The following is a 13,671-nucleotide window of genomic DNA, read 5'->3' on the forward strand; positions in this document are numbered from 1 at the left end:
CTCTCTCTTTTTTTTTTTTTCTTTACGTTGATGGAGTTGGGTGCTCATGTCCCCACCACCTCCACCACAAAATTTTGTCAAAGCCAAGTGAGATTAGGACAAGTTTTATTTTGACAGTTCCAGACTATGACAAATAGCATCTGGTAGAGATCCCAGTAGACAAGTAAGCACAGAAGCAAGGACAAACTTGACTTTCTGGACTGGTGTTGATACTGATGAGATGAATACCAGAAGAAAGATTGCCTGCTCTGTGCCAGGTAGCTTTGGTACAGAGGAGGAACCCTCCCTGGAGAAGACAGACTGCTTCAAGAGAAAAAACTTTTTTCATGTTGATACCTTGGTATGGCTCAAAGTTTAAACAAGTCTCAAGATCTGCAGTTCTTGGTTCCTTGCCACTGTAGAAATTCCTTCTATTTAATCAAACTCCACCTGGCAGTGCTATTGGTACTGCTGCCTTCTATCTGGTGGCACCAGAGGTTATCAGAGACCCAGCACAGGCTTCCCTGTTGTTGGTGGTGGATTCTGCTCTAACATCTTTCTCCCAAATCTTTGGGAGATGTGTGGTAGAGTGCTTCATTTGTCACCTTGGCTTTGAAGCAGTCTTCCTAGTAGTGGTCATCTTGACCAGGAGAAGTGAAGAAGACTCATGTTTGTAAAACCTGTGTGTCCAAATACAGGGTCATGAAGATGACATGTGAAATATGTGCAAGTGCCATATGAGTTAGTGAACCACTGAATATTCTTCTCTGGATGATCCAATGCACGTGCAGTTTTTTCCCCACATTTCCATCACATGTTGTTCAAAAGACTAAATTTTGGGCTCCTTGTCAAGTCCAGTGGTGATGGTATCTGGCTCTTCCCTGCCAAGACATTTTATTATGTGAGCCAGAACCTGGTGCTACAAACAGCCCATGGTTTCTTGCTCTTCCTGCCCATCAAAACTGGAAAAGTTTGATCAAAATCATCAGCGGTCTCCAAAACATGTACAGTCTGTGAAGCTGCGATGTGGAACAGCATACTCCAAGGGGGAAAATGAGGGTGGTGAGGCACTGGCACAGGCTGCCCAGAGCAGCTGTGGCTGCCCCATCCCTGGAAGTGTTCAAGGCCAGGATGGATGGGGCTGGGACAACCTGGTCTAGTGGAAGGTGTCCCTGCTCATGGCAGGGGCTGGGAACTGGATGGTCTTTAAGGTCCCTTCCAACCCAAACCATCCTGTGATTCTATGAAACATCTTGATGAAGTAATTCTTCTAATGAAGTAGCCCACCATTCTTCATTATGGCCATGTCTCTGCTCTGTGGTCACAAGATTCAAGGCACACAAGGCAGCCTCTGGTGTGGGGGTCAGCTGCCTGGTGAGGAGTTGCCCCCAGATTTTAAGTTGAGTACATAACTTCTAGCTCTCTGTTCCATACATGGCAGATGCTGTCACTGGCTAAGAAATATTAAAATCTTTAAAATCTTCTTTGTCTTGTCTTCCGTTGTGATGGGTGATGGACACCATGGGTAGGCAAATTAGGATTTGGATTAAGTCTGGTCCAGGCATCTCAAACAGGGTCAAGAGAAATCTAAGCAGAGGTGCAATTAAATCTGCTGTGGTTTTTATCTAAATTCTTTCAGGAATGTAAGGGAATTTCACCTTCCCTGCACTGCTAACCTATTTACTTGTCTGCTAAAAATAGCCTCTAATGTAGGACACTCTTAGGGAGATACCAGAAGGAAACCGAGTGGAAGGGAGAGCTTTATTTGTGGAAAGCACTGGGATTCTGGCAATAATTTACCACTTTACAGCTTCTTCTCTAGTTATTTCTGTGGGGTATTTTGACTTTAAAAAGAAAATTCCAGAAAAAGTACTTTTGGAAAATGTCTTAAATATTTCTGGAGTACCGAAACAAAGGGATCCAACCAAAAAAAACAACAAAAAAAGGGAACCAGACCCCAAATCTGTCTGCTTTGTTGTGTTTCACTGGTAGCACCCACCCTTACCAAAGGAAAAAGTCAGTTTTTTTAGGTGCCCTTCGGGTCATCTGTGCACCCAGAATTGCTGTGTGCCCTCAGGGATTCAGGATACAGCCATGGTGTTTAGGAGGAGCAAACTGAGAAGGACCACTGTCCTTCACAGCATCATTAGTGGACTAGGTCTTACTGCTGGTCTTTAATTGGTTTTGGTTTTTTTTTTCCTTTTTTCTTAGCCTTAAAAGGACAACAGACATGATGTTTGGAGGAAAACAAGTAGTGGTTTGTGGCTACGGGGAGGTAAGGGGTTCATATTTTACATGCAGGTGCTGCATGTAAAATCAACACATCCTTTGCATGGCTTTATCCAGCGGGGCTTTTCTGTCCTTGTGGCTTTTATCTGTATCTGCAGATATCTTCAAACCTGATGGGTTTGCCAGAATTGAAGATTTCATTGATTTCCAGTATATTTCTTTAGTATTAAACAGATACCAAACCTGAACCTTAAAAGACATGAGTATTAAGTATACTGAGTATCTTTAATCTCTGAATATTGACATATCCAGATATTAACATATCATATATTAATATTATCTTTTATGTTTGTATTATATATTATATTCTATTTAATATAATACTAAAATATTCAGAGGCTGGGTTCTGCAGATGTATTGTGCAGCTGCAGCATTGCATGCTGAAGTGTGGTCAAGAAAGATAAGTTAATCTTGACTTACCCCTGTGCTTTCACCCCCAAACGGAGTAATCCTCTCTCAAGGGTGGGGATATTCACCCTTCGACAGTTCTTATCGGGACAAGTTAACACCACTTATGGTGGGCTGTACTGTGCGTGCTCTACTGGGACTCTTTTTTTTTTTTTTCTTTTTTTTTTTTTTTTCCAAAGAGCTAAATTGGGACAATTTTCTCATTTGTAGTCACATTTTTTGGGAACCCTTGGTCATTTAACTGCTCCCCTGAATTCCCCTGCCGGCTGCACCATATGTGCTGTATAAAGGTTAAAGCTTGTTCACCCTCAGAGATTAAACCATTCCGCTTCTTAAATAGAGTAAAGGTTACAAGAAACTCTTAAACTTTCCATGAGATAAGTGTAATCTGCTGTTATTGTGGTGTCTTCTAGATACCAGGACATTTTTTTGGGAAAAGAACTCCCTGGGACCAAAATTGACGGCACTTTTGTATTTTTTAGTGCCTCTCTTATCTAAGCTGGGCTTGACTCAGGCTCTATATTATTCCAAATCCAGGAATTTCATGCACCCAGAAATGGAGTACATGCAACCAGAATTGCTAAGAGGGTTGCAAAAGGCTCTTGGAGCTGCAGAAGAGTTGCCTGGAGTTTACATCCCCAATAAACTTCCCACAGCCGTATTGATGCTCAGTGTCTTCTGAGCTCTCGGCATCTCATTCTTCCTCTGTGCTCTTCTCCCTCCCCAGGTTGGAAAGGGCTGCTGTGCTGCTTTGAAGGCCATGGGCTCCATAGTGTACGTGACAGAGATCGATCCGATCTGTGCCCTCCAGGCCTGGTAAGCAGTCGCCCCGAGCCTGGCTTCTTCTTTAGGCTTTTTTTTCCCCCCAGGAAACTGTGGCCAGTAACAATTCCGCAGTGGTCCCTCCCAAGTGGGATGCTGGTGAGGAATTCATGGCTTCTCTGCACCCTCAGAGGGACCCACAGCTCTCTCCTACAGCCAGAAAATGGTTCCTGTACTAAAGCATCACCCAGTTTATCTGTAACCTACATGCCAGCTTGCATAATCATAACCACAGTGGCCAAGAGTTTAACGATATGGCTTGAAAGAGTGAGTTTAATGATATGACTTGAAAGGATGGTGGGAGTGAACTGAGACCTTTGGAGTGCAGACTTGGGCTTTACTGTGCTGTGCACACACCTCACCAAAGGGATATTTTGGTTTCTGTGATCACCTGCCCTCACAAACCTCTCCTCGCTAACACTGGTACTGTGGCGCAGAGCTGAAAGCACATGGCTGTCCCCTCACACGGGCACGTTGCAATTATACCTGACCTCATTTCCTCCAGGTAATGGTTGTTTTGGTGCAGAGATGCTGCTTCTGCATCCCAAAGTGTGAGACAGAACATGACTATGAAAGCAGAGTCCCAGAAACATCCAGAGCCTTATTAAACTCGCAGCCTCTTCCCAACAGCAAACTTTCAAAGGGCTATTGTGGTCAGGAAACTAATAAGACCTGCTTAATTAGCAGAGCTGATCAACTTTTGGTTTGCTTTGCAGCCTTCACAAGTGGCACATCCAGCACCTGCAGCCTAAATTGTGAATTTGGTTGTTTGCAGCAACCCCCTTCCCTGACTCTGCACGAGGCAACACCATGCAGCCCCTCTCATAAGGAGTTTGCAGTGGGGAAAAAAAAACCAGTAAATGGAACATACAGCAGAAAAAAAATTGCTTTTTTTTTTACAGTAACTATGATTTCACAGCTTGTGAGAGTCACAGAAATAAGTTCCTGGGAGGACTCTCAACAAATCTTTAAAAAAATCCTGCCCTTTTTATCTGATGCACTGAATACACCTTGCTCGGTGAAGTCAGGAAAGACTTGCTGAGGGCTCAGCACTTCTAAGGATTGTGTAGATGCCTAAATATGCATTGCAAGGTTAGTGATAGACATCTTTGGGCTTGGGATTTTTTTAAGCTTGATCTAAATCCATATCAGAAAGGATTCTGCAGCAGCAGGGCATATCTACATCTTCTGGATGTACTTGGCAGGAGTAGCAGCTTTAAAAAAGCCGTCTCAAATGAAAACTGAGTTTTGCAGATGCGGAGCCCTGACAGAAAATGTGAAACCCCCAAAAATCTCTTTTTACTTCTCCCCACAACAGTCCCAAATCCTCCAAGCTGACTCCAGAAACCCTCCTAACGGCTTGGGGTATGTGGCCCTTCGCATGCTGCCTTGCTGTTTTCCAGTCTGGCATTCAAAAGTTAAAATGAGTGTCTGAGAATCACTTGATGGGTTTTTTTCTGTTTTTGCTGCTTCTGAGACCACTTTTTTTCCCCCCCCCTCCTCTTAGCATGGATGGATTCCGGCTCGTGAAACTCAATGAAGTCATCAGACAAGTTGATATCGTCATCACCTGCACAGGTACGTGGTCCCTGAGGCAGGAGGATTGGTCTTCAGGGATACGCACTCCATAATCGGGTGCATCTTTGTCCAAAGGAAAAGGCAAAAAGATGGGGAAAGTGAATGTGGGTATTTAGTATGGATTTTGCTGTCTGGCAGGCAACAAGAACGTGGTGACCAGGGAACACCTGGATCGGATGAAGAACAGCTGCATTGTCTGCAACATGGGGCACTCCAACACTGAGATCGATGTGGTGAGCACAGGGATGTGTGGTGGGCGCAGGGACAGCACGGTGTGGGGTGACAGTGTTTGTGGGACCTGTCAGCAGCTTTGTCTGACACACTGCTTTAGCGAGCGCCTGGGAGGAGCTAAAACAATCCTGTGCTCCTGTGTCTCAGCAGACACCGGCAGACATGTCACTATCATTCCTGCAATCCCAAAGGACTGCAGGCCAGACAAACTGCTCCAGCTTCCAGTGTTGTGTATCCACCAGCCTCATTACTTCCTATGGAAAGTCAGTGAATCACCCACTCTAGCCCAGTCCCTCTGCTATTGTGTTATACCATTAAGACCCAGCCAAGAGTTCAGCTTGGTGCAACACAGCACACTCAACCCCACCATGTTTTACCAAATGGCACCAAAATCTGCTCACCTGTGCTTAGAGATGAGTAGAAAAACGGGAGGGTCTTGTCTGAAGGACAGTGGAGAATTGCTCAGCCAAACCCATGGGTTTACAGCTATTTTCTGTGCTGGAAAGAAGTGACTGCAGCCATGCAGAGCTCAGGTGACCATGAATCCTCTTCAGCCAGAAGACTTTGAACAATAGATGTTGCTGGAGCTTTGATGTATTGTAATCATAAAAATAGTACCAGGTTATGATTCATAAAGGTTTCATTGGTCTGGGACTGCAACTGGACCCAAAGGAAACTATAAGCCCAGGACAGTGTCAGCGAGTTGCTTCCCCTTTTCGTTCCTTTTATGTAGCTTCTCAGGTTTGATCTCTTGCCGGCACTTTATTTTAACACTGTGTTTCAGGCAAGCCTGCGTACACCTGAGCTGACCTGGGAGAGGGTGAGGTCACAGGTGGATCATGTCATCTGGCCAGATGGGAAGAGAATAGTCCTTCTGGCAGAGGTGAGTTGCTGGCAAAGGAGCAGGAATTGCAGCCTGTTGACTGCTTGTGGAGGAAGAAAACAAGGGCTGGATGAGCGATGGAGCTAAAGTGTGTCCAGAAATCACCTCCTTGGCCCTCAGCAGCTCAATAGTCCCTCTGGTCGAAAGGCTTAGTGTAACCCAGTTTTGGCCCATGACTTACTGGAACACAGAAAAGCTCCTGTGGTTTTCTGTATCCCACTCCAGGATATCTCACAGGGTATTTTATCAGGTTTTCACTTCTAAGTAGTTTAACTGAATTATAAAGGAAACCAACATCTTGGGCTTCAAGTGCACGTGCTAAATGGTGTTTCATCCCAGAAGGGACACATTCCACCAGTGGTTCTTGTACCTTCTGTAGGGTTGTAAACTGGTTTTGGTGCTATGTTGAGATAACAACCAGATTTTGCTTCCCAGGGCCGCCTGCTGAACCTAAGCTGCTCCACCGTCCCCACCTTCGTCTTGTCCATCACTGCCACCACACAGGCAAGTAGGGTTTGGGCTGAGCCAAAAGCAGCATCTTGCTCCATAGCGGGCAGCAGTTACTTATCTAAATGTCTTCTCCATCCAGGCTCTGGCTTTGATAGAGCTTTACAATGCTCCCGAAGGCCGCTACAAGCAAGATGTGTACTTGCTGCCTAAGAAAATGGGTAAAGATGTACTCATTGCCTTCTGTTTTGGTTTTGAGATTTAACAGATGGGAGGTTTTGCTAGGCTGAGCTGAGGACAGCAGGGCATCACAGCCTCCTGGGCTCTCCTGTTTGCCTCCCTGCCAAGCTCAGGGTTTTCCAGCAAGTTCTTCCCACTGGGTCTGGGCTCTTCACTAAATTGGACATGTTGTTCCTCCGTCCCACCTGGGGAAAACAGGCTGACGCACTTGGCCGACTGCAAGAGTCTGTCTGTGGTGATGCAGGGGATTTTCATGTACGGCTTCTGCCAGCTGAGCTGCCTTTGTTGGCTGTGAAGACACATAGTCCCTGACCAACAGCTCTGCCAGCAAAAAACCCTCCTGAGGCCACAAGCTGTATTGACCGTGCTTTTGCTGCAAAACAGGACTTTTTGATGTTAATTGTATTTTTTTGAGACCAGGTGCAGCTTGTCCCTAGCTTGGGTGTTGGTTGTCACCTACCAGAAAAAGGCTCCTGCATCTTCCAGTTTCATAGAACCACAGAATGGTTTGGGTTGGAAGGGACCTTAAAAGATCATCTAGCTCCAACCCCCCCTGCCAGGGGCAGGGACACCTTCCAATAGACCAGGTTGCGCCAAGCCCCATCCAACCTGGCCTGGAACACTTCCAGGGATGGGGCAGCCACAGCTCCTCTGGGCAACCTGTGCCAGTGCCTCACCACCCTCACAGTAAAGAATTTCTTCCTAATATCGAATCTAAATCTCCCCTCTTTCAGCTTAAAGCCATTCCCCCTTGTACTGTCACTACAGGCCCTTGTAAAAAGTCTGTCCCGTCTTTCTTACAAGCCCCCTTTAGGTACTGGAAGGCCACTCTAAGGTCTTTCTGGAGCCTTCTCTTCTCCAGGCTGAACAACCCCAACTCTCTCAGCCTGCCTTTGCCCAGGGGTAGAGTGTAACTCAGCAGCAGGCCCAGGAGTCCTGTTAGAAGGGTATTTCAGAGGAAGGTTTTCCCCTTTCATTCAAAACAGCTGACGGTTTTCCCCACTGAGGGTGAAAAGCAGTCCTACAATTTACCAGCAAAGGTGTGAAGAGTGGTGCCTTTCCCAGCTGGGGCTTTAGTGACCTGGTGTGCAGCAGGCGGGGACTCATTGCCTTCCCCTTACCCACACTAATGAGGCTTGGAATTGTTTCAGATGAGTATGTGGCAAGCCTTCACCTCCCAACGTTTGATGCCCACCTGACAGAGCTAACGGATGAACAAGCAAAATACCTGGGACTGAATAAGAATGGACCTTTCAAACCAAACTACTACAGGTGCTGCTCCTCAGCCTCTCTCTTTCTTTCTGCCATGATGTGGGGTCCGCGTGTGAGGGCAGCAGAGGGTATGGGGTGTAATCCCACCAGTCCTCTCAGAAGATATCACGGGCTTTCTGATAATTCCAGTTGCCATGTAGAAAGCAGTCTGGCTGGGGATGGTGCGGTTGGAGCTGTGACGCAGAGCACTTGGCAGGACATGAGCCCTTTGTATCTGGCAGCAGCTGTCACCCAGACGTGGCAAATGGCAGAGTGATGCCATCCGGCCAACTCAGATGACAGCTTTATTTTTAAAGTTTGATGAAGAATGAGATGGCGCAGAGCAGCATTTGCCCCTTGCACCAGGGGCTGCTTGGTCGGGCTCAGCTCCGTGGCTCTGCTCCCTCAGCGTGGGCTGGGCTGATCCCCCCAAAATAATAATTTTCAATATGAGCCCCTGGATCGCTTCCCTTTCCAGGCTTACACTTGTAGCCAACACTGCTACGCATTTTTTACTGTGAAAAATAAATGGCTTTGCATGCATAGATCAGTTTGCCAGTGGGTTGAAGCCCAGTTCCTTTTCTTGCAGGAAGAGGCATTTTCTCAGGTGCAGGTCTTCAGCGTTCACATGTTTGTGGGTTTTTGATTTTTGGGGTTTAGTGGGTTTTGCCAGAGCTTTTTTTTTCTCCTGCCCTATGTTACATGCAAAATTATGGTGCTGCCCCATGGACATGCCCTCCTGTGGAGGAATTCCCTCCAGATTAATTTTCTTTGCCTGGTTTTGGTGTCTGGCTGTAGTCCTGACCTTGTGGGGGTGTGTGGTTTGTCCCATGTGTGGAGAAGTCAGAAGAAGTAGAGGGTTACGTCAGATTCCCTGCATCAAAGGAGAGCCATGATGACAAACATCCCCCATGCACTGTGGGGTGGAGGTGTACTTGGACAGCTTTGGTTTAGTGTCCTGCAGGAATTTAAGCCTCCAAATAGAACAGGAGAAGAGTCTTGTTTTCCAAAGCTCCCTACTTTGATGTGTAGGCGCATAGGGCGGGAGGTGAGAGATCTCCAGGTGCATGTACCCTCTTTTTCTGGATATAACAGGCAATTGGACTTCATCCCGTGCAGCTCAACAGCTTGCTTCGTTAAAACAAGCACCTCTCTCTTTCTACATGTAGCATATCATTTGCAATATGCATTATCTGCTTTTAGTTCCCAGCCTAACAGGAGCCTTCCTGATAAATTCAGCCAGTTTGAGCCAGGCTTTGGTGTTTAAGGCATTGCTGTTGCACCTTCAGTGCATCCCCTTCCATTTCTGAACTGATGTTACAAACTGGTGGGACTCAGACCCTGAATCACTCAGGCGCCGCTGAATTCTTTCCCTTTCCTGTACTCAAAGCGAGAGGCAGCATTCAAGCAGCGAGGGCAGGCAGCTAAATATAATGTGATATTTGTGGGGGAGTAGATACGGTCCAAGTCCTTTTCAAAATCATTTATTTTCTTGTTGTCTACCCCTCCCAAAATACACCATGTTGATGGGGGGGAGCTTTGAATTTCTTCCCCAGTGGCGCACCAAAACCTCCTTTTCTCTTCTTTTCCCCAGATACTAAGTTCCTGCTGCTGTGTCCTGGAGAATCGCGAGGAACAAGAACCCAAGTCTGTTCTCAACTACTGTACAGGATGAAACAGCGCAAGCTTCCTAAGTTAGAGCTGGGCTTGCTCACATAGTAGACAGTGTGTTTAGGTTATTTATTTATTAAATTAGAATACTGTACATGCGGCCTCTGCCACTGGTGTTCGTACTGCCGCGGGACTGGGAGATGGTGCATTTCTGTTTATTTCATTTTTCTCTTTGGGTTGTTTTTTGGGGGCTGGGAGGATGGGGGAGGCGAGGAAGAAGCTGGTGGAATCGAATTGTTGTGATGTACTTGGAATAGTTCATTATCACCATTAATCCAATGTGCACAACAGGAGCCGCGGGATCCAACTTCGAGGTCGCACGTTGCTTTTGGTTTCCTTTGCATCCCAGCACTTCTTCCAGCGGAGCAGATCCTGGCAGCCATGAGAGCCGGCCAGAGGGTGGCCGGGTTTGCATTTCTCATACCGTTTGACAACACAGCCAAAAACCTCGTTTGCTCCAGGTGCTGCCAACCAGCCAGGTGCCGCTTTGGCAGCAAAGCGGTAAATCTCGCCGGTGATTGCTGGAGAAACCTCTCGTAACTCTGCTGAACTGCCTGAGGGACAGTTCTGCCAGCAAGTCGGTGAACTTTGCCTTAGCACTGCTGAAAGCTGTAACGAAGGGTCCAGTCATTAGCGTCAGCCAGGGGTAGCCCTTAGTACGTGGTAGGAGCGGGGAGGGCAGAGCAGTGCCCACTTGGAGGCAGACGTGGTGGTGGTGGGGTAGGACCCACCGCCACTCCCTTCATCACAGCTCCGCAGTATTTTCCTGCTGCTTACATTATGAGTGCCAACCTTCTATGGTTCAACCAAAGTCATATTCCTGGTGGGGCTATGGGGCAGCCTTGCGTGCCCATGCTGGTGGAAGAGCCTTGCAACCTCACCAACAAATGCTGCTCATGTTTCAGGGAGCTCTTGCAAATCCAAGCAGAGCTCATCAGCCATCCCAGCTGGGAGGAGCCGTGTCCACACGAGGTCTTTCCCCAGCTGAATGTCAGTCCTCATTGGAAATCTTTGGACGTTTATTTTTTAGTAATATTTGTATTATAAAATCTGGAAATCCCCTTTGAGTGTATGAGACATGCCAGAGTAATCCCCACACCAATGCTGTGCGCAGGGAAGAGTTCAGCATCACTAAAACCCTTCAGTCACCTCAAATCTTGATGCATCAGAGCCAATGAAGAACAAATTTACCATAGTTACTTGTTTTAGCCCAGGATGTCCCCCCCTGAATGCTGTGGACAGCATGGCATGCTTACCAAGGTGACTTTCCAAGTCTCCACGTCTCATCAGAGTAATTTCTATGGTTCACATGGAGAACATGGTCCTTCCAAAAATTGCCTGACCCCGTGAGCACAAAAGCCTGTATCCTGTGGTTACTGCTTTGGTACCTGAGTCTCTCGTCAGCTACAGATTCTTGTTTTGTCCTTGCGGACTTCTTTGCCATCATGAAAAAAATATTTTGTGGCAGCAAATTCATGCACAAGAAAGAAAAAACTCTGGAATTACGGTCTCAGCAGCCAACTCCTTTTCGTGGCTCTTGATGCCGAGCTCTGAAGTCAGCCTGACCACAAGCCACTCATCTTTGGAGCAAATGTCCTCATATGCTTGCTTATTCCAAGTTTCTCTTTGAAATGTCTCAAAGCCTAGAAGGAAGACCTTGAGAAGATCTTAGGGCTTTGAGAAGGCTTTGAGGAGACCTTAGGGCTTTGAGAAGGCTTCATCATAGACTGATGACAAACCACAAGCTTGAAATAATCTCTGCTCACTCATGAGTTTTATCCAGATCCTAAGATTTTTGGGAAGAGTCCCCTGAGCTATCTGAAATGTCACGTTCGGGTCTTTCCCCACACTGGATTACTTTGGTCTGCATCAGCCAGTGAACCCCAGAATTTCTGCTGTTCTCCACAGAGGCGCAGCGTGAAATCCTGCTCTCGGTCGAGGTGAAATGCGGTTGCTGGGTCACGTTGAGCAAACCAGCTTTTGGAAAATAGGTGTCCCAACCGCAGCCACTTCTGCCCCGGGAAAATCCTCCATCCGCATGACCCTTCGGTACAGCTCACGCAGTCGCTTACCTCCCTCACGTCCATTATTTGTGCAGCATACAGTGGTGCTGTTCTCATCCGTGAATTCCTTCGTGACAATTTTTAAGCCCATTTTATCTTCCAGGTAGATAGGAGAAAAAGAAAAAAATCAAAATAAAACCCCAACTGGCTTTTCCCACCTCAATTTTTAAAGCTCTTCTTCATGTCATTCTGCTTGTTCTGTAAGCTTTTTTGCTTGCTTGGCTTTTTCCTAATCAATCTGGAAACATACTCTATGATCATCTCTAAATTAGACGTGTAATGGGTTGTTTTTGTTTTTGTTTTTTTTTTAATGTAACACATTTTTAAAGAATTAGGAAAAAGGAGATTTAGGTAACACCAGCAAAATTGTATAAGGAAATTATGTTCTGAACTTTAGAAATAATAAGACAAAATCTGTCATCAGCTTGCAGTGAGGAAACAAAAACTTTGCAATTGTAACATTTTCAAAAGGATGTTTTAAATATTAATGTCTGAGTGATTGTATTAGATCAGCAATAAAGACTCTGTAATCTCAAAACACAAATAAAACATTGGAAAATTCAGCTTCTCCAGAGTGTCTTTCAGGTCTGGCAGGAGCAGATGGGGAATTTTTGGGGCTGGAGGGTTACAGCAAGGGGGTGAGGGGTGGCGATGCCCAGGGACTGGATGGGGAGGTTGTCCCCAAGCTCGATGTGGTGCCATAGCCCTGAGCTCCCATCGCTGCCATGTAAAACCCAGTTGGGAGAGCTGCTCCGGTGGCCACACATCCTTGTGGCAGCCAGGGCTGTTTGGGCTGTGGGTGGCTGTTTTGCAGCTGATGTGTCCTTGGGGAAAGCAGACTGAGCAGTGCTGGAAAAAATCCCGTTATCTTTTCTGCTCCTGATTTGTCACATCCCTGGCGCGGACCTGAAAATGCTGCTGGGGTGGCGGAGGGAAATACCGACCTAAAGACTTTGTTTTTCCAGTGGCTGGGGAATGATGTGGGACGCGAGCAGCACCAAGATGGGTTGTCAAGCACCTCCCTGGCTGCATACCTATGGTCACCCCCTCAAAAGCAACCGTCCCCCCCATATGGGGTGGAGAGGGAGGGAGGAGAGGAGCAGGAGTGGGAGGGAAGTCTGGAGCATTCCCATCCCTGGTTTCCAGCCCTCCAGGAGTTGCTTTTAATCAACATTGTGGTAAGGGGGGCTTGGACAACCCAGCCCAGCAGGTGACCCTGTGGGGGATGCTGGGGGTGCCTTGGGGACCCTTGGCCCCTGCCTGCAGTGGGGCAGCTGCAGCCGCCCGGGTGCCAGCAGGACCCGGCCCTCCCTGCAACCTCATTAGCCCCAGGGCACCTCCTGCAGCCAGCAGCTCCCCCCCTGCTCCCCCAGCCCATTGCCCCCAGGGGCACCCCGTGTCCTCCACAGCATTCCCACGGACACCCCTGTTGCCAGCAGCCCCAGGGACACCCGATAACGCCCCCTCCCAAGCATTTCTTGCCTCCAGCACCCCTCAGGGGTACCGTATCACCCCTGGGACACCCCACGGCCCTTCAAAACCTGTCATCTCCAGGTAAACCCCGTCTGTGTGTGCCCACCCCAGCACCCCCTATTGCCAGCACCCACAGTCCCGAGGGTCTCCCACAGCCCTGCAACTTCCCAAGCCCCCCGGCACCCCCTGGGTTACCGCAACCCCCCCACACACACACCGTTATCCCGGGACACCCGCCCCGTCCCCACCACCCCCCGGGGACCCCCCTCCCCATTCCACGACCCCTCTGGCCCCGCCCCCCACCCAATAGCGAAGCGGGAGTGTGCCCTCTGTCTC

The 13,671-nt window shown here is 47.7% G+C and overlaps 1 protein-coding gene across 3 annotated transcripts in view; it reads left to right on the forward strand.

The window, feature by feature from the left end:
- Positions 1 to 12,424, forward strand: part of AHCYL2 (adenosylhomocysteinase like 2) — a 109,349-nt gene extending 96,925 nt beyond the window's left edge. For all 3 annotated transcript variants that reach the window (XM_055807825.1, XM_013297588.3, XM_027783688.2), the window contains exons 9-17: positions 2,191 to 2,254; positions 3,404 to 3,492; positions 5,006 to 5,076; positions 5,215 to 5,309; positions 6,092 to 6,190; positions 6,626 to 6,694; positions 6,780 to 6,858; positions 8,029 to 8,149; positions 9,723 to 12,424. In XM_055807825.1, the coding sequence (XP_055663800.1) occupies positions 2,191 to 2,254; positions 3,404 to 3,492; positions 5,006 to 5,076; positions 5,215 to 5,309; positions 6,092 to 6,190; positions 6,626 to 6,694; positions 6,780 to 6,858; positions 8,029 to 8,149; positions 9,723 to 9,729 (694 nt within the window). In that variant the 3' untranslated portion in view covers positions 9,730 to 12,424. The remainder of the gene's footprint in view (positions 1 to 2,190; positions 2,255 to 3,403; positions 3,493 to 5,005; positions 5,077 to 5,214; positions 5,310 to 6,091; positions 6,191 to 6,625; positions 6,695 to 6,779; positions 6,859 to 8,028; positions 8,150 to 9,722) is intronic.
- The last annotated feature ends 1,247 nt before the right edge of the window (positions 12,425 to 13,671 follow it).

Source organism: Falco peregrinus, chromosome 6 (assembly GCF_023634155.1).
Source record: "Falco peregrinus isolate bFalPer1 chromosome 6, bFalPer1.pri, whole genome shotgun sequence".
In the NCBI taxonomy this organism is placed as follows: domain Eukaryota; kingdom Metazoa; phylum Chordata; class Aves; order Falconiformes; family Falconidae; genus Falco; species Falco peregrinus.